The sequence below is a fragment of the Malaclemys terrapin genome, chromosome 2, assembly GCF_027887155.1.
Source record: "Malaclemys terrapin pileata isolate rMalTer1 chromosome 2, rMalTer1.hap1, whole genome shotgun sequence".
NCBI lineage: Eukaryota > Metazoa > Chordata > Testudines > Emydidae > Malaclemys > Malaclemys terrapin.
The window spans coordinates 186011781-186031339 of NC_071506.1; the positions used below are offsets into that span (position 1 = coordinate 186011781).

At 42.0% G+C, this 19559-nt stretch overlaps 1 protein-coding gene across 1 annotated transcript in view; it reads left to right on the plus strand.

Annotated features, from left to right (window-relative positions):
- SUN3 (Sad1 and UNC84 domain containing 3) overlaps positions 1–19559 on the plus strand; it is a 56035-nt gene that overhangs the window by 34843 nt on the left and 1633 nt on the right. The window contains exons 3-12 of the mRNA XM_054019445.1: positions 1622–1759; positions 6452–6549; positions 7639–7726; positions 8103–8164; positions 9915–10015; positions 12961–13001; positions 15256–15415; positions 16949–17033; positions 17951–18066; positions 18681–18848. Coding sequence (XP_053875420.1) covers positions 1647–1759; positions 6452–6549; positions 7639–7726; positions 8103–8164; positions 9915–10015; positions 12961–13001; positions 15256–15415; positions 16949–17033; positions 17951–18066; positions 18681–18848 — 1032 coding nt within the window. The 5' untranslated portion in view covers positions 1622–1646. The remainder of the gene's footprint in view (positions 1–1621; positions 1760–6451; positions 6550–7638; positions 7727–8102; positions 8165–9914; positions 10016–12960; positions 13002–15255; positions 15416–16948; positions 17034–17950; positions 18067–18680; positions 18849–19559) is intronic.

Below are 19559 nucleotides of genomic sequence, written 5' to 3' on the forward strand. Positions count from 1 at the left end.
GAAGGGGAGGGTGAGTGAGTGAGTGACGGGACCCGCCCCGCGGCAGGACCCCGCCCCGATGGGCTGCGGCCTCAGGGGTGGCCGTGGCACGTGATGGGCACTGGTGCCTGTGCGGGTGGTGTTAGAGCGTGGGTGGGGCTGTAACCCGTGGTCCGTCTACACTGCATAGCCCTTAGGGACTGCATGTAGCCCACAGGCACTGCCCGCCCCTAGCACCGGGATAACTTGCGTCTGACGAAGTGGGCATTCACCCACGAAAGCTTATGCTCCAATACTTCTGTTAGTCTTAAAGGTGCCACAGGACCCTCTGTTGCTTTTAGCAACGTAGAGGGTGAGGCGGGGCCTAGGAGGTTATTATTAGTTGAGCTGGCTCCATCAAAGCTAGCTCGGTATGCCCAGGCTTGCTGCAGTTGCACCTCTGATTATAGCATACCTTGTACTGTGGCCCTGTTGAGTGCACTCCATGGTCTGTTCTGCCTCAGGGTGCGCTAAATGTGATTGGCGTGTTGGTGACTGCACCTCAGCCAATGCACACCATCATTGCACCTGAAAATACCAGTTTAGAGATGGCTTGAGGAAAAGAGCAAGACAGAGCCTTTCCCTCTTGTTGGTGCAAATGCCACTCAACTCCTTGATATGTGAGGTGCAGTACAGCCCAGCACGCAGGATTGGCAGTTCTGACTGAATTGGGGACCTGAGTGAGGTGTTTTCACATTTTCTTGGGGGTTTCTCCCGTTCTTCCCACTGTTTCTGATTGCCCAGACCATCTTCCATCACCTTTCTGATTGCACAGCACCCCTCTGGCAACCGTAGCAATTGCTTACGTAGAAAAGTAATAAGAAACTATTTTTGACTTTTCTGATGATTCCGATGGTCTCTAAAGGTGGCTCCTATTTCCTCTCTTCCTATATAGCAGCAACTACAAGGGGAGACAGCCACGCTACTTTCTCCTTTTGCAGACATGCAAACTCTTATTGAAGGACTCCAATGAAGGACGTGGGTACCTGTAGAAACAACTAGTAGAGACAAGAGACTAATCTGCCAGCTCTTGACAGATTGTAAGAAATGTAAGGTCCTCAGTTTGGGAGCTCCTGCCCTTAATGCTCATTAATGAATTCAGGGAAGTCCTCTTGATTTATGTATCAGAGATGATCATAATGGTTTCTTCTGGTCCTAAAATCTGAATTTCAATGGGAATAAAAGGAGTTCAGCCTTTCACAGGAGACAACCTTGGAGGATTCAGCTCCATGATATTTTTTCACTCGTTGAGTCTCTTGAAATAAGAATGTTGAACGTATGTCCCATCTTTTCTGGCTGAGCTCAGGAACCTTATGCTTGGCTTGTTCATTATGATATCACCAAGAGCAGCCTGTGACATATTTAGCAGCACTGAGTAGGGCAAAGGACATTCTAGGTTGACTCCTCTTATTATGATGTTACTCACTATCTATCCAGAAGGCAAGTGCAATACAAGGACAGCTTTCCTTTCAAAGAAGACTTAAAATGACTAGATATTACATTATTTAAAATTAATTATTAAAATTGTGGGTCATAAACAATAATAATAATTAATATGATTAATACCTTATTTCACCTCATTTTCATGCTCCTCTTCTTTCAGTGGTGAGTGCAAAGCAAATAAAAACATGTACAGAATCCCAAAATCTTCAGGTAGCACCTATCTACCTCGGGATGAAACAAGCCATGGCACCAATAGTGACACCTCAGACACAGAAAATCAAAGCCAAGATTTAAACTGGTATGGATAGTTTTCTTTTAAAATATTCAATCTCTGTTAACTTTTGTCATATGTATACAAGTTATACAAATAATAATAAAATCTTTTTTAAAATTCTTAAGCTCCCAAATACATTTACCACTCCTTCATCCATTTAAGAAGAAGGGAAAAGAGAAAAAGAAAACAGTGGCATATTCTCACGGCCCAATCATGTGCTCATTGAAGTCAGTGGCAATCATTCCACTGATTTCAATTTGTCCTGGAACCTAATAGGATTTGATTTTGCTTCAAATGAGCAAGGGAGATGGCAGTTATGTAATATGATATATAAAATCATAAATATTTGCACTGCTCAGTTATATGATCTAATGAATGACAGATATCCAATAAAGCCATTCTGTTTTGAAGCCTGTAGATTAAGTATTTAGTAACATCTAAGTTATTGAGTAACTTAGTGTTACTGTCATTTATATAAATTGTGGTTTGGAGGATAGCCATTCTTCCGCTGTCAGTAGTGTGTTTTGCTTGTGTTATTGCAAGATGTTCCTTTTTTGCAGAAATCAAGTTGATTCTTAATCAAGTTCTGTTTTATGAAGTAATGTCCTTTATTTAATTAGGGATGTGACAAATATTCTATTCATATGTAATTTGTATGCAAATATTGCCATTTTTAAAGGATTTCTATCTGGCCAAATAGTGAATTTGTGATGGAAAATATGAGCAAAAGCAAGTAAAACTGTGTCTTGGAATCTTTTACTGTTTGAGAGAGTAGGCCATGTACCCATTTTTCATCTAACCAAATCATTTGCTTTTCCTGCATCTCTGACCATGTCAGGCCCTTCTTCAGTCCCTTCACTAGCTTTCTCTTGACTGCCCCTCACGTTTAACTTGAAAAACGTATTCTCTCCTGAAAGGCCCTGAAAACTTTTCCCCTACCTATTCTTATTCTCAACTGCCATCCAGTGTTCCAACTCCACCCTTCAGTCTGTCCAAGCCACACCATTTCCTGCCCTCTTCACATTCTTTTCTCACTCCTATCTCTTGTCCTTTCTACATGTTGACATATCTGCCTAGAACACCCTTTCTGCTAGGGCAGGGATAAATGGTCAGTTTTTAGAGTTGAGAGAGGTAAATACTGGTGCCCTCCAGGGATCTGTACCTGGACCAGTGCTGTTCAGCATATTCATAACTGTTCTGGAAAAAGGGGTAAACAGTGAGGTGACAAAGTTTGCTGATGATACACATTTTTTCAAGATAGTTAAGTCCAAAGCAAACTGCAAAGAGTTACAAAGGTATCCCACAAAACTGGGTGGCTGGGCAACAAAATGGCGGATGAAATTCAGTGTCGATAAATATAAAGTAATCTGCTTTGGAAAACATAATCCCAACTATACATACAAAATGATGGGGTCCAAATAGGCTGTTATCACTCAAGAAAGAGATCTTGCAGTCATTGTGGATAGTTCTCTGAAAACATCTGCTCAGTTTGCAGAGGCAGTCAAAAAACTAACAGAATATTAGGAACCATTAGGAAAGGGATAGATAATATGACAGAAAATATCACAATGCCACTATATCTATATCCATTGTATGCCCACACGTTGAACAATCTGGGCAGTTCTGGTCATCCTATCTCAAAAAAAGATATATTAGAATTGGGAAAGGTATGGAGAAGGACAACAAAAATTATTAGGGCATGGGATCAGGGCCGGCTCTAGGATTTTTGCCGCCCTAAGCAAAAACAATTTTGGCCGCCCCCCGCCCCCGTTTTTTTCTTACCCCACCCCCGGCTTTCAAACCTGGGAGGGAGGGGGAGATCCCGAGCGTCTGCGGCACGCGAAACAGCTGATTCACACACCGCTGCTCCCCCTCCCTCCCGGGTTCTCAAACCCGGGAGGGAAGGGGAGATCCCGAGCGGCCGCGGCGCGCGAATAAGCTGTTTCGCGCGCTGCAGCCGCTCGGGGTCTCCCCCTCCCTCCCAGGCTCTCAAACCTGGGAGGGAGGGGGAGATCCCAAGTGGTCGCGGCACACGAGACACCTGATTCGCGCGCCGCTGCTCCCCCTCCCTCCCAGGCTCTCAAACCCGGAGGGAGGGGGAGCAGTGGCGCGCGAGCGGCAGCAGCGGAGTTGAGTTAGGGCGGCTGGGGCACAATTTTAGGGGCGGCATGGCCGGCGCGGGCCATGCCTCCCCTACAAATGTGCCGCCCCAAGCACCAGCTTGTTTTGCTGGTGCCTAGAGCCGGCCCTGCATGGAACAGTTTTCGTATGAGGAGAAATTAAAAAGACTGGGACTTTTCAACTTGAAAAAGAGGCGACTAAGAGGAGATATGATAGAGGTCTATAAAATCACGACTTGTGTGGAGAAAGTGAATATGGAAGTGTTATTTACTCCTTCACATAACACAAGAACTAGGGATCACCCAATGAAATTAATAGGCAGCACATTAAAAACAAACAAAAGGAACGCACAGTCAGCCTGTGGAACTTGTTGCCAGAGGATGTTGTGAAGGCCAAAGCTATAAGGGGGGTTCAAAAACGAACTATATATGTTCATGGAGGATAGGTCCATCAATGGCTATTAGCCAAAATGGTCAGGGATGAAACCCATGCTCTGAGTGTCCCGAGCGTCTGATTGCCAGGAGCTGGGCGTGAACAATAGATCACTCAATATTTGCTCTGTTCTGTTTATTCCCTCTGAAGCACCTGGCATTGACTACTGTCAGAAGAAAGGATACTGGGATTGATGGACTATTGATCTGACCCAGTATCGCTATTCTTATGTTCTTATAACCCAAACTGCATGCTTGCTCATTAAGGTCCCTCCTCAAAACACTGCTCTTCCAAAAAAAAAAAAGCCCATAAATCATAATCCTCCCTGCAATGAATTACTGAACTGAAATACATACCAATAAAACCAGAGCAGTCTAGCAAACTTTGAATAAGCTTGCTGTTCATAAGAGGCTCTGGATCGTAGAAACAGAGAAAACTGTGAAGATACTTGTACAGTACACAATGCTCTTTACGATTCTTGCTCTTGATAATAAGAATGGGTAAAATATTTTTTTGAAATGTTTTCAATATCAAATCCTTGGTCTTTCTTATTAAACAAAAATACTTGATTCTAAAAACTGTGGGGATTCATAAGAGCCATCTGGTCAGGGTTACAGGCAGCAATCTGCTGTACTAAGCAGCATGTGGGGGACAGGCTACAGTGTTTGGGAGGCAAGAGACAGGTGACATTAAGAGGGAATGGATGGGACACTGGGCTCAGAGCTGGGCTGGAGGGAAGATGCTGCAGTGCGAGAGAACTGATGAACGATAGAGTACAGGGTCAGGACTGTTGAAAGCAGGACCAGTGGGAGAGAGTAGGTGGGAGAATGGGAAGAAGTGTTGGGACAGGATGGATGCCAGGAGCTGGGAATCTGATGGAATGAGTACAGGATATGACACAGTATCAGGGTAGCCAAAAGGAGATGCTGAATGAGCAAGAACAGAATCTGAGCCATACTTAAAATATCTTACTCTCATATACTAGTAGCCATTTTAATTATTCTAGGTGTCCAATATTTGTGTCAAATTTCAGAAGCAGATTTGTATAAATCTGAATCCAGCAAAATGACCAGATTTGTGTACCAGCAGATTTCATTTTGAGATTCACCACATCTCTATTTAAATGTTGTGGATGACAAAGTTCATTAGACTGCTAAATGTTTTTGGACCATATTATAAAATATTGTCTCCAAATCTCTGAATGTGTGTACTGTCACTACTCATAGTGATAAAAAAACACCTTATCTCATCTTATCTTTTTCCTTTGAACATTCAATTAACTTGACCAGGAGTTTCACTGAAGAACTACATTTCTGCACTGGAAAGCCTTCTTAATCTCCCACTGTACTGCAACTGCAGCATTTTATAGAAAATGCTGGATGTTAGTAAGGGTATCATATGTGCTGGTCATTGCTGCCTCTTCATCCCTGAGGGATACAGTAAGGCTTAGTTTTAAAACATACAGTGTGTCAATTAAAAATTGCAGGAATGGTTAAGTGTATTTATTGCAGGTCGAACACCTACAGTCATAGCAAATAGTATTCACTATGGATTGTACTGTATTCTTTATCTGATATTGTTGGTTAGTTGCCTAAATATATTCCATAAATAGAAAATATGTTGAAAACATTACAGTTGCACATTTAAACACTCCAGAGTCAGGCAAGTTGAATGTGCAATTTAACCGCTGGCATTTCCTGGCTTTTAAATTTTTTATGTGACTTTAAAGTTTTCTTAGTATAGGATTTTTAATGGAATTTTAAAAAAAGATTTATTAAACTAAGGTAGTTTCTTAAATATTTTTATTCATTATTGCCAAATTCCAGAGCCGAGTGATAGTCCAATTAGTTGAATTGGCTGTTAGGTAGATAAGCTAGAGAACACAGGGTAAAGAACTCTGCCGCCTGCTCTGTGAAATGGTAATTAAATCCAGGCTTAAAATTTTGCCTTCCCCCGTGTTTACATGTGTAGTTAATTGTATCCATTTAGATAACTAATTGGCAATCAGATACAGCTAGCTAGGCTTCTAAATGAGTGCAACTATGGGTGCAAATACTTGTACCTTAGTTCTAGAGGTTGTTTTGGAAAACGTAGCCTGTTTTTTGCCTGCATATGGCCGCTTATGCAACTCTTGAATTTCTAAAGCCCTTTTCTATTTTCTAGGCTATCTCAAAGACAAGGACGTATACCCAGTAGTACTGAAAGCCAGACCCCTATTAGTCTCAGGCAGGAAGATAGGCAGCTTCAACACTCACCCAAAAGTAAGTTTAAGTGTTGAGTGATTGTAAACTGTCTAGTTGTGTGCATTGTTGTATGTTGTGCACTTACATTTGTTTTGTAAGTTGTTCTGTTGTATGGGCTTTTACATTTTTGATTGTTTGCACACCTAAAGAGATGTTGTTGATAGACACATCCTATAAAGTGGGGGGGGATATATTAAAGCAGAACTGAATTAGGACCACGTTAAGGTTGCATGGCTAAGCAGTCAAAAGTCAGGAAGTTACAAAGTTGTGGTTGCGTGTGCCACATTAACTTTATTCCCTTCTATACTGTCATACATAGATATTCTTCAATTATATGTTCATATGCTATTTCACAAATAATTCCATGTAATTTTTTTTTCTACAATCCTAAATGCACAGGACGCATCTTCTAGTATTATGTACTAATCAGACAGAGTCCATGGCATTTGTATATAATATTGGCAGAGACCAAAGCTAGAGCTCCACAGGTCTCCTTGTCTCATTCACTGTGCACCTTAAAGGACTCGCCTTATAATGTTTGGAGACAAAAAAATAAAAATAATTGTGGAGGCTCCATAATGAATCTATAGTTTAGGTTAGTTCAAGTGGAGTAGCTCAAGTGTATCAATTTGAGTTAACTGTTGCATTGAAGATAAGACCTTAGTGGTGAGGATGTTTGAGCCAGAAAGAAACCAGATGGACTTTTTGCAGAGGTGGTGATAGGAAATGCAGCAACATCTCTTTATTTTATAAACTGATAATGTGATCTAGAACACTGAGGCTATGTCTTTATTGGAAAAAAGGAAAATGTGTTTTTTAACTTGGGTTAAAAAAACAGTGAAAATACAGGGTTAACAGCTCCACGTCAAACCCAGGCTCTACATGTGCTTTAAATCAAAATGCTAATCCAAATTAAAAGATGAGTTGCTGTGTCTTCACTGCTATGCTAACCCAAGTTAAGAACACACCTTTTTTGCAGTGAAGATATAGCCTGAGAGACAAACATGAACCCTATTATGCCTATTTTGCAGTAACTTTTGAGAGTAGAACTGCATTTTTAACTACATCTGAGCTCATTTAACTGTGTGCTTGTTGCATGTTTTTCAGAAGGTATCAGGCTTGTCTTCCACTTGCTAGGACTATGCATAACAGTTCTGTCGCACTTTGTGATGAAAATATGCAGCGCTTTTGCAAGGTAAAGATGAACAAGAATCTTTTTCTCAAGGATGGGTGGGGAAATAGATTGGTATTAATCACACTCCCAAATCTGACAAAGAATTAAGAGAGTGATTTACATTGGTGTCAATCCAGGCTCTTGCTGAAACCAGTTCTGGGATCAGGGATCATAAGACCAATCACTAATTTTAATGTCTCTTCAGTTTTGATATAGTGCTTGAATCTCCACTGCAGAAGTTAAAAGAAGCTTCACCATTAACTTCAATAGGCTGCAGGATGAAGCCAACAATATGGGCTTCAAGAAATCCTAAAGAAACTTTTTGCTAATACAGAATATGTATGTGAAATATGTGGATGCTGCTAACTTTGCTTTCTTTCTCCTTTCCCTTCCCCAGGAAGATTTGGGCTCGAAAGATTATTTCATTGGTGCTGTTCCTCCTTTCTTTATTCTTTTTTGGTGAGTTTCTATAAAGTACAGCATTAACGGACACTCTATAAGGGGGACCAAATTCTTTGCTCTCCTCTGGCCCCTTTGTGCTGCTTTAACAGAGAAGCACAGCTGAGAACTGAAGTAGGCAGTTGGATATCCCAGCTGGGTCTGCCTGCCTGCCTCCCTCCCTCCAGTCCGCTCTCTGGGAAGAGACTGATGTGGGGGTTGGAGGACCTAAGTGCCCTCTCCCAAACTAGCTGTAATGGGGCCAGAATTTTCCCAGTCTTGAGGAGCAGCAGCGATTGGCCTTCACTCACTCCAGGAGGCAAAGCAACCCAGCTTGGGAGGAAGAACAGCTAGGGGGCAGAAATCTTCAGAGCCTCAGAAGCCCCGGAGATATCACTAACTCTTTTTATTTAAAATGAAGAAGAAGAAGAAGAAGAAATGTCTTTACTTACTATAGGGCAATGGCAGTTTGTGAAATTGGGGTCACCATGGAACAGTTTGTGTTGTTTTGATTCAACTTTTTTGTATCTTTTCTGATAGTTACAAACAGTTATTAAAAATGAAGTTAATAAAAAGAGGGAAATAAAAATAATTAAATAGAAATAGGCAGTAATAATTTTTTGAAATAGGTGGTAGTAAAAAAAAATTAAATAGCAGGTATTACAAAAAATTAATAAAAACATAAGCAGGTTTAAAAAAAAGTGGAAATAAGCAGAGGTTAAAAAATAAACAACAAATAAAGCAACTTTCCAGTTGCATCAGAAATCATGTTACCACATGCCTCATCCTTCCTCCTTTCACCACTGCTTACAGTTTGTTAAACCCATTAGTTGTCTCTTGTCTCAATTTTTGGCTACAAACCTGCAGAGAATTACAGATGTTTAACTTTATGCACAGGAGCAAAATTAAGTCCATGCGGCTTTGCCGGATCAGTGACTTAGATTCTGGTGTTGCAGTGAGCTCCATGGAGGCATATCCTTGAATGTGCACTGAGCTCCACTGAAGCCAGTGCAGCTGTGTGTGGCCACAAGGTCCTGCCCGCATGGAGATCATTGCAGGACCGAGGCCACAATAATCCTTGTTCCAAAGAACTGTCTCTTTATATGACCCCCAGTCCTGCAAATCCATACACTGGAGAATAGACCCATTGACTTGATGGTGAGTAAAGTCAAATACCTGTTCTCAGGATTAAGGCCTATAAACATAGGGGACCCTGATCCTGGCTGGGATCTGTAGGTGATACTTCTATATATTTTTAAAAAATAACATATAATATGTGAACAATTTAATGTGGAATAAGCCTTAACTTTTACATTTGAAAATTGATTTTAACCATGTAAACCATAATGCTCCATTAACATGTGTTGAAAATGTATCTCCTCAGCTCAAAATCTATAAGAATGTCATTTCACCATTCCTTGCAAAATATCCAATTTGGAAACTCAAGTAGAGGGATGGTAGGAATGTAGAAAGGGAGATGGGCCATAGAGGTTCATTTTGCTTATTGAAATGCTGATGACAACTAATACAGCCCTTGGAAGTCCCTCAAGGCTGCATTTTGCATCCATTCCAAAATTAGGCCCCAGTCTTGCAAACACTTAAACATGTATTTAACTTGACTTTAGTGGGATTATTTCACTGGTTGCTTTACTAAAGCTAAGCACATGTGTAAGTGTTTGACAGATTGAGGCCCCTTGCTTTTGAAGCGAATAATCTGCTGGAGATGATAATGTTCTAAATTTAAACAAAGTTGTTCTTTTTTAACTAACAGGTACTTACTACATGGGATTGCTTGATGGAGGAGGAATTCAGATGTCCAGGGGAATATATAATGGCTTTGTCCTCTATGATTTTAACCATTTCTGGCACAAGGTGATTTATGATTAGATGTAATCAAATAAAGACTGCCACTACCAGTCTAGCTCTAGGACAGAAAGTGCTTACCCAATAACTTGCACCTTCTTTCTGTGGAGTTTCAGGTATATTGGAGACTCCAGTGTCCTAGAATTTAATTATATTTAACCACACATTAATAATTATTTTGTTTCTGGGTTTGCTATTATTTTACAATATGCCTTTGAGCAAATCACTTGGGCTAACGTTTTCAGAAGTGGCCTTTAATTTTGGTTTTCTTCATTTTTTGGTTGCTCAGCTTTAGGTAACTAGGATCCCATTATCAGATGTACGGAGCCCCTACAACTCCAATTGAAGGCACATGATCAAACAAAAGACTTTATAATATAACCACTTAAAAGAAAACTCCTTTTGTTATAGTTTCAGTGTTAGTTAGGGCATGGCTACACTTGCAGATGTAGAGCGCCGGGAATTAAACTAGCCCTCGGAGACAGCAGGGAAACCGCTGCTGTGTGTTCACACTGTGCTCCTTGTGACTGTGGAGCATAGGGTTACCATATTTCAACAATCAAAAAAGAGGACAGGAGGAGCCCCGCCCCCATCCTGCCCTAGCCCTGCCCCTTCCACTCCCTCCCACTTCCCGCCCCCCTCAGAACCACCAACCCTCCCCCGCTCCTTGTCCCCTGACTGCCCCCTCCTGGGACCCCTGCCCCTAACTGCCCCCCAGGACTCCACCCCCTATCTAAGCCTCCCTGTTTCTTGTCCCCTGATTGTCCCCTCCTGAGACCCTCCCCCCATCCTAACTGGCCCCCTAAGACCTTACCCCCTACCTGTCCCCTGACTGCTCCAACCCTTATCCACACCCTCACCCCCAGACAGACCCCTGGGACTCCCACGCCCATCCAACCTCTCCCCACCCCCTGACAGTACCCCCCCCCAGAACTCCCAAGGAGCAGGGGGAGGAGCTCCAGACTGCCGGAGGCCCGTTGCGAACATCCGGTTATCTGTGAATGCGGGGAGGGGGAGGAGAGGAGTGATCTCAAGCAGCAGGGGAGAGGAGGGGGAAGCGGAGGAGGGGCTCTGGCTGCCAGAGTCCAGTGCGAGTGGCATGATCCGGCTGGCTGCCCCTTCAGCTGCGTGCGCTCTGCAGGGAGGGGAAATCCGGGCATTTATAAATCCCCCCCTCCCCCCGGACACTGTTTTTTAACTCAGAAAAGCCAGACGTGTCCAGGAGAATCTGGATGAATGGGAACCCTAGTGGAGCATATCCACATTAGCATAGTGGCTGCAGCATGCTTTGGAAAGGGTTTGCAAAGCATGGGGGGCAGAGCGTGTCAGCATGCTATCTTGTAAGTTCAGACAGTGGCACGGGGAAACCTGACATCAGCCCCTACCCCGGCCCCTCTCTTTCTCACACTCACAAACGCCTGCCTCTGCAGCAGGAGCATTCCACAGTAATGGTTTGCTTTGCGTCCCAGAGCAGATAAGCATGCTGGCTGTCCGAAATGGAGCTTTGAAAGGGGATATCCGCATGCCTGCAGCCCAGTTCAAAACAATGACCAGAGTGGCCACTTGACTTCAGGGGATTATGGGATGTTTCCAGAGGCCAATCACAGCGCAATAATGCAATACATCGTCCACAGACACCCCAGAGCTCCAGCCAGGGCGCAGCAAGCTCTATGCTTCTCATGGAGGTGGATTACCAGGAGCGCTCCAGCCACTCTAAGTGCCTTGCCAGTGTGGACACCACAGGAGTTAGGGTGCCTGGGACTGATTTAATGTGCTCTAACTAGCAAGTGTTGCCAAGGCATAAGACTTGTATCAAAAAGAGAAACTGGAATTGGAACACACTTTATCATAGAGAGTAACACGAGTGTGGCCACTAGTATTCCAACCTTTCCTCATAGAGAATATATCTACTTGTGTCTGTAGACAGTGAAGTAATGTTGTATTGATAACAGAGAGGAAATCCTCGGTTACAGTGGCCCCAGAAAACAACTGGAAAAGAAAAGAGGCAAAACCTAAAATGGAACTAGTAATGGAGAAGTTTTAGGGAAGGTTTTGACCTCCAGTTGGCTGGCTGCTATTCATTTGACCCTTTTTCAGAACTGTAAAAGCTGGTTAAAGAGGGGAAGAAGTTATTGGATTAAGAGTTTGGAAGACATACTTTGAGGATAGGATGTTTTGATAGAATGGGTAGCTAGGAGGTTGACATAAAACTATATGAAAATAGGTGTATCCTTGATGTAGCAATTAATTTTCTGTGTTAGCAAACTAGATGGTATGCTTCCTGAAGTATCTTAACCAATATCCAGGAGCCTGTCATGTAAATTTTTTTTAAGCAATTATTATTAATAAGAAAAGTAATGTGTAAAATTCTGGATAATGCTTGCAATCAGATAAGTTTGAATTATGTTATAACAAACATTTACCTAACAGCAATATTTGAGTTTCCGTGCTCCCTCCACAGGAAAAGATGCTACATTTTATTCAGATGTCTTTTACTTCCTGTCTGCTAGCTGCAAAATTGCAGCCTTTATGGAATAAGCTCAGAGACATTTACAGATACAGAAAAGTTGAAAATTCAGTACACATTTTGTGCATATATTTACCTATATGATGATTGGTTCTTATGGTAGTGTTTTGTTTTTAATAAATTATATTTACCATCTTAGAATAAATAAATCAAATGCATGATGGGAGACTGTGATATCTGCTTCATGAATAAGGAATTGTCCATCATTAATCTTATGATCTATTTAATTGTCTTTCTCTTCTGGGTATTTATAGGGTGCCAGTTCCTGTTGTATGTTAGTGTTAAACACTTGTTGTATGTAGGCATTGTGTCTCTGAGTGTCTACCATCTCAAGTTCCTGTAGAGAGTGATTGCCTTTCTCTGCAGGAGGCTCTGTATTGGCGATGTTAGTATTTGGAATGAATGTTTTATTAATATTTCCATGTAGGATGAATCAGAGATATATGGAATGGATCTGGAGTCTCTAAGGTAAGGTGGATTTCTGGATGACTACTTGACTCATTGCTGTAAAGGAATTCAAACCCTGAGCACAACAACTGCACAAATGGAGGAGTTGGGTCTCCCACAAACTTCATACACATTGATGATGTTCCCAACCCCAAAGGTATCTGTAGGGATTTTTTTTTCTCCCCCTCCCTTAAAATCCAGAGGAAGGGAAGATGTTGGAGCTTGCAGTTTTTCTTCTCTGTCTTACAGGCATATAAGTTGCTCATGTACACGACTAGGTAAGAAGGAAAACCTGCTTCCACTTCCATCTTCCCTGGGTGTTTGAGGAGAAGCGGAAAAGATTATTATTTTCCTGCTGCTCAGCTTTGTCTTCCTTGTGGTGGAGGGATGGAGAAATTCTTTTGCTGGTTCCCTCCATATTCTGAAATGAATAGAAATAGAAACTTCTGATTGTTCTGCCCTCCTGTAAAGTGGAATACACACTCCTCTGTACACAGTTCCCACTGTAGGTGGAGGAAACCTTTGCTTCTTCCCAACCCTGCTTCTTCCCTAGCCTGGTGGCGTAGGAGCTGCATGTGAAGAAGCCCTGCATGGTTAGCCAAGATCAGAGGAATAAGAGGACCCGTGAAGGAATAATCATCCAAGTAATTAAGGGGAGAATACAGGAGTATGGAGTGGGGGAAAGAGCAGCTGTGGGCAAAATGAGAAACTAGAACATTTAGGGTAAGACACTCATTCGGGAGAGAGAGTGAGGCAGGGAAGTGTTGGACATGAGGAATGAAGGAGAAAAATGTTTAACAGAAAAAAGATATTTAAAGTGGAATACAGGAAGATCAGAGGGAAGGAATAGAAATGACCAAAACAGGTGTAGCAAATACCTTTTACAGTCCACTTTAGCGTATGAATGAAGAATGGAAAGAGAAGGAAGAACAAAAACAAGGGAGCCGTATCAAGCAGCAGTTTTTGATTGAAAAGTTGATGTCAAGATGCTAGAAAGAAAACATGAATGTTGAATTATATAGGAGATATTAGGGTACTGTACAGACAGGGCCGGCTCCAGGCACCAGCCGAGCAAGCTGTTCCGCTCCGGCTGCTCTGTAGGGGGTGGCAGCGTGGAGGACGGGAGCACCCTGCAGCAAGCCCGTCAGGGCAGTCCTCGTCCTTCCCTCCCCGCCGACCGGAGCGGAGCCCTCCCAGCAGGCGGCGCAGCGCGGCGGGACTGGCCGTGTAGCAGCGCCCAGCTGTAGCCCTGGCCACCCCCCTTCTCTCTTACCCCCCCCCCCCCCCCCCCGCCGCTAGCCAGTCCCCCTGCACCCACACCCCACACTCCAGCTGCGCCGCAGTGGTGTTTTTTTATTTTATTTTTTTTTTTTGCTTGGGGCAGCCAAAAAGCCAGAGCCGGCCCTGTGTACAGAACTGTGTAGGCCAAAGAAGTGATGGGGACTTTGCAGTTCAGGTAGGAGGGGGCATGGGAACCCACTGCTCCTATGTGTAAGGAAACGGGGACATTTTTTGTCCAGTACAATATGTTTTAGAAGTTGTTGCAGTGGTGACTGCACTTTTTAATGTGTATTTTTCCTTGTTTTATATCTGTTTGTGTGGTGTGTGTCAGAGATGGCAACTGAGGGATCGGAACTGAGGATATTCTTTTGTGGCCTAGTGTGCCATTTGTGTGAGTAGTTTTTAATCAAATGTAACCTGCTGCTGGCTTGGTCTGCATTCCAGATAAAACCAGTTTACTTTTTCAAGCATATGTTCTTTCTTGTTTTGAAATGCCCTGGAATCTTTGAAAATGCAGGTTATTGCATCTTCTATGCCAGTATTTTCCAGGCAGGATCCTTATCCTTTTGTCCATATTTTATTTTTTTTCCTACATCAAACAAAATCTTAGTACTTCAAACCCGCCCTTACACATTTTTTAGTATGGTTGCAGATATGCTTCCACTCACCTCCGTATTACTCAGGAAGCAGGGTAAAATTTTTTGAAAGTACCTAAGTCCTATTGAAAGTCTATTGGACTGAGGCTCCTAAATTGCTTAGATATATTTTTGAAAATTTTGCCCATAGGGCAGCGTGGTGGCTTCTCCATCTGAAGGTATTGGAACTAGTATCAAAGTCTACTTTTCCTCTCACTTACAAATTGATCATCCGGAGCAGATTTCTATAGAGGTATAAAAAGAGGTGTCTGTTGCCTGTCTCTCATTCTCATGACATACCGCAAGCCAGACAGGCCAGGAAAATAGTGCTTTCTGTCACTCTTTCCCACTTTTTCTAGGCAGGCAAACCATGTTTTGAAAGAAATCCAATCTCTTAAAGAGCAGGTAGATAAGCTACAGACAGAGCTTCATGCTCTGAGACAAGGTACAAAGGAGATCACCCAGCGTGCTATCAGTGAAGCCCTGGAAGGGAGTGAGATCAAAGGTGTTACAACATGGGTAAGGACATTGCAGGATTTTGTAAGTAGAGATTTCTAGCTTTCTTTGTATCTACCATAGTTCCTTATCACACTTTTTTTATACTTCGCTGACATATGTAGTGTAACAGTCTTGGGAATCCAGGAACAAATGTTCACCCACAATAAAAAAAATTTCTCTTTGGAGACTTTTTTTGTGGGGTAGCTGGAAGGATGGGAGAACATAGGTAGGAATTTCTGTCACCCTAACCATCAATAGAATGCCATCACCTCCTGAACAAGATGTACAGTACACTACATTAGACATTTGAAGGAACAATAGTCTAAGCTACAATATTGATTTTTCACCTTTACACCAAGAGAATGATCTGGTGGAAAATTCATAAGGAGAACCTGCAACCCAGTCTCCTGAGTCACTTCTGGTACCCTTGGGCTCTCTTTGGTCCCTGTCAGTGTTGACCATGGGAGACCTGGCTGCTGCCAAGGCTTCCCCCAGCCTCTCCCCAGAGAAACTCTATTTCACAGGGCTTGCAGAGGATATTATGATATGTCCTCCTAGCCTTCCACAGTCTGTCCCACAGGTCTGTGCAGGGGATCCTCCACACAAGTAATATTGTCTAGAGAATCTGTCTCTTCATCTGCAACAGCTGGTCTTTGAGGTAGAAGTGACTAGTATGGTAAGGGTTTCCCAAGGGGAATCTTGTTGGCAGTATGCGCTCAGTGTTCTTGAGGACAGAGTATATCAAACATCTTTGCTCTTTTGAGTTTTGTTCTATTTCTTGGAAGTTATAGGAACTTAACCAATTGATGTGATCACTCACTTTTATGAACTACTTGGTAGGTAGTGATTAAATTGCACATATATAAGGGGTCATTTAATAATGACACTAAGGGTCATTATATAGGTAGTTACCACTATTCTGACATAATATAACAACTGCCTAGAAGGAGGGCTACACACACTCCTGCAAAGGTGGCCATTGCCAAAATTATATAACAAGATGAACACAATAGTTTTCTGGCACTTTGGTTGAGATTCCAGGTGGTTTTCAGAACCTCTAACAAGTGGTCTCTAATTCAAGAGATAATACATGCACTTGATACCAGTGCTCCACACCCAGCCTGTTAGAGTATGTCTACAATTTGAGCTGGGGGTGTAATTTCCAGTGCAAGAAGACATGCCTGTACTAGCTGTGATCAAGCTAGTGAGTTAAATATAGAGTATAGCCACAGTGGGGCTAGCCACCCAAAGTACATACCTAGCATTTTAGCTGTCGCAAGTACATACCCATCCATCTCCTTATGCCGCCACAACTACACTTTATTTTTAGTGCACTAGCAACATCTGCACTGGGGGAGTTAGGGATTTTTTTATACCCCTCACTGCCATGGCTATGTCAACCTCAATTTTAAGTGTAGACCAGACCTTAGTCTAACATAATGATTACTTCATGATTGTTTTACACATACTTCAGATTGTAGGTGAACTGGTGTGTGTACTACTTGCAAACTCCTTTCCCCTCTCACAGTTCTTACCTTTTATATTCCTTCACAGACTGTTAAAAGGATGCTGAATAAAGTACTTGAAAAGTTGGATGAAGACCAAGTCCAGATGCCTGATTATGCCCTAAAATCAGCAGGTATTATTATTATTTATTTATTATTATCAATTAGAATCTGGGTCTTCATGGTGTTATGCCCTGTAAAAAAACATATAAGAAGACACAGTCCCTGCCCCCAAAGAGCTTACAATCTAGTTTAAGACAATGTACAAATGAATGTCACCTACAATAGGAGGGAAGTGGAAGAGAGGACAAGGGTCACTGTATAAGAAGATTATGCATTTACATAGTCTGACAATGTTCCAAGCCTTTTTATAAAAATTAATGCTTATTTTAATATTGTTTTTATTCATCACGTCCTATCTTCAATTTTATTACCCACTGCCGATTATCAATTTTGAATATTTTAATTAGCCACCATGGCCTGTTACTATAGAGAAGGACAGAATAAGTGAAAGAGAGACAAATACTGTTGCTAGAAAACCTGTGCTTGTTCAGGTCAAAGTATGGTAAGAGCTGACATTCTTATGGTATTACTGGTGAGAAAGCTGTGCCAACATCTCTTCATGCCCATTTGAGAAGAGTATATGGACGTAAGCATGTGGGGAAGAGAGAGCTATAAGAATTATGGCTGGTGTATGTTGATTGGGTCACATAAAAGAGTTGTTTGATAATGATTTTTTTTTTCTGAGAGTCACATGCGATGATACATGTCTAGTTTGAAAGAGTCACTCATATAAATGATGATAATTGTATTACAGGGGCTTTGTTGTCTATACATTAGGAGTTAAGCACCCAACACCTGGTGTTGGTCATTAGATCCTCTGTATATTACACATTGTTAAGAATACCTGCTATATTAGAGAGGCAAAGTGGGTCCAACTTCTATTGGTGAGAGAGACAAGCTTTTGAGCTTACTTAGAGCTTTTCTTCAGGTCCAAGTAGTGCTATATGTGAGATATTATCTCATTACTGTATGAATATTTTAATTTCAGGTGCCAGCATTGTTCAGTCCAGAACTACCAGGAGCTACCGTCATAATAGAGGAAAATTCTTTTGGTTATCATTTCCAATGCTGGTTTTTGTAAAGTCTCCAGAAGTTATTCTTCAGGTAGAAATCAAAATAAAAGAAGTCTTGAGAGTTTCCTTTACCCTTTCCTCTCTTCCTTTTGGGTCTCCTTTTCCCACTACCATTCCCCATGTCTGCTTTCCCTGTTCTTCTCCCCATACTGCCCAACGTTCAGGGAGGGATCGGTGGAGATAGAAAGACAGCCTATGCTGCTGTACTTAACGGAATTTTTGCAGACAAACCCAGGTTGGCACCACACCACAAGTGATGGAAAGAGAGAAATAAAAGCAACAGAGTTAAGAATTGGCACCTGGGAATAAACATGGTTCATAAGTGCGGGGGGAAAGGGCAGACCATGGTACTAGAGCTTTTATGAGTGGTGCAGCCAAAACAGTCCATCTGAATACTGCATCATGGAACTAGTGTTTATCCTCAGAATTAAACAATACATTTTATATTTAATTTTTAATTAGACTCAAACCATATGAACTTTGTGATTATTTAAATATCATTGGCGTGTTTCAAGATAGATTCTAAGGAGCCAAAGGAATCCCTGGTTTCAAGGATTCCACTGATTTCAGTGGAATTATACCAGCGATACCATTAGCCACATGGTTGTCTAAACCAATAATCATTGTTTTGTGTTCTGGTTTTAGCCCAACAATTACCCTGGGGACTGCTGGCCTTTCCCAGGAAGTCAGGGTGAAACTGTCATCAAACTGGCTATGGAAATAATTCCAAGAGCAGTTACAATGGAGCACATTCCCAAGAAAATCTCCCCTACAGGAGAAATCTCCAGTGCTCCTAAGGACTTCGCTGTCTATGTAAGTATCTTTCTTAGCTTTTTATATAAGATTTCTAAGAAGGGTGGGGAGTAGTATGGGAGAAAATATAGGAAAAAAGCAAGTTTTGTATATTTCCTTCACACCTGCAACTCACTCCATATTGTAGGAAGAGAGCAATTTATATATATAACTATCAGCATAATTCTTGTTCCATTTATTCTTAAAAATTAGACTTTCCCATTCCTGCACAACCTGCTGTGTCTACATGCTACCTACAAGAGAAGTAAAGTGGTTTAGGGGATTCTGCTCAGGGCTGGGTACTAGGAACTCCTGATTTCTAATCCTGGCTTTGCCATTAACTCACTCAACCTCTCACAATTTCCCCAGCTATAAATGGGGATAGTATTTGCTTACCTATCTCACGGGACTATTGTGACTATAACTTAACCAAAACATGAAGTGGTAACCAGTAGGCCACAACTATCAGGCTTCTCCTGATATTTGTAACTTCAGAGATGTATTTGAAATAAATCCTTGGTTTATGAACAAGAGTTAGATATTTCATGATGTTGCCAGCACAGAGTGCCCGAGGCAAAGCAACAGCGGGTTCGTTGCCCGGTGTGCTTTGCGCCAATAAACACACCAGGGGGAGAAGCAAACAAAGTTTATTTGGGATCCCAAAGCGGTGCAAGGAGACTGGCAAGTCTCAAATCAAGCACATTAACAGGAACAGTTTTTTTCTTCTTTTAT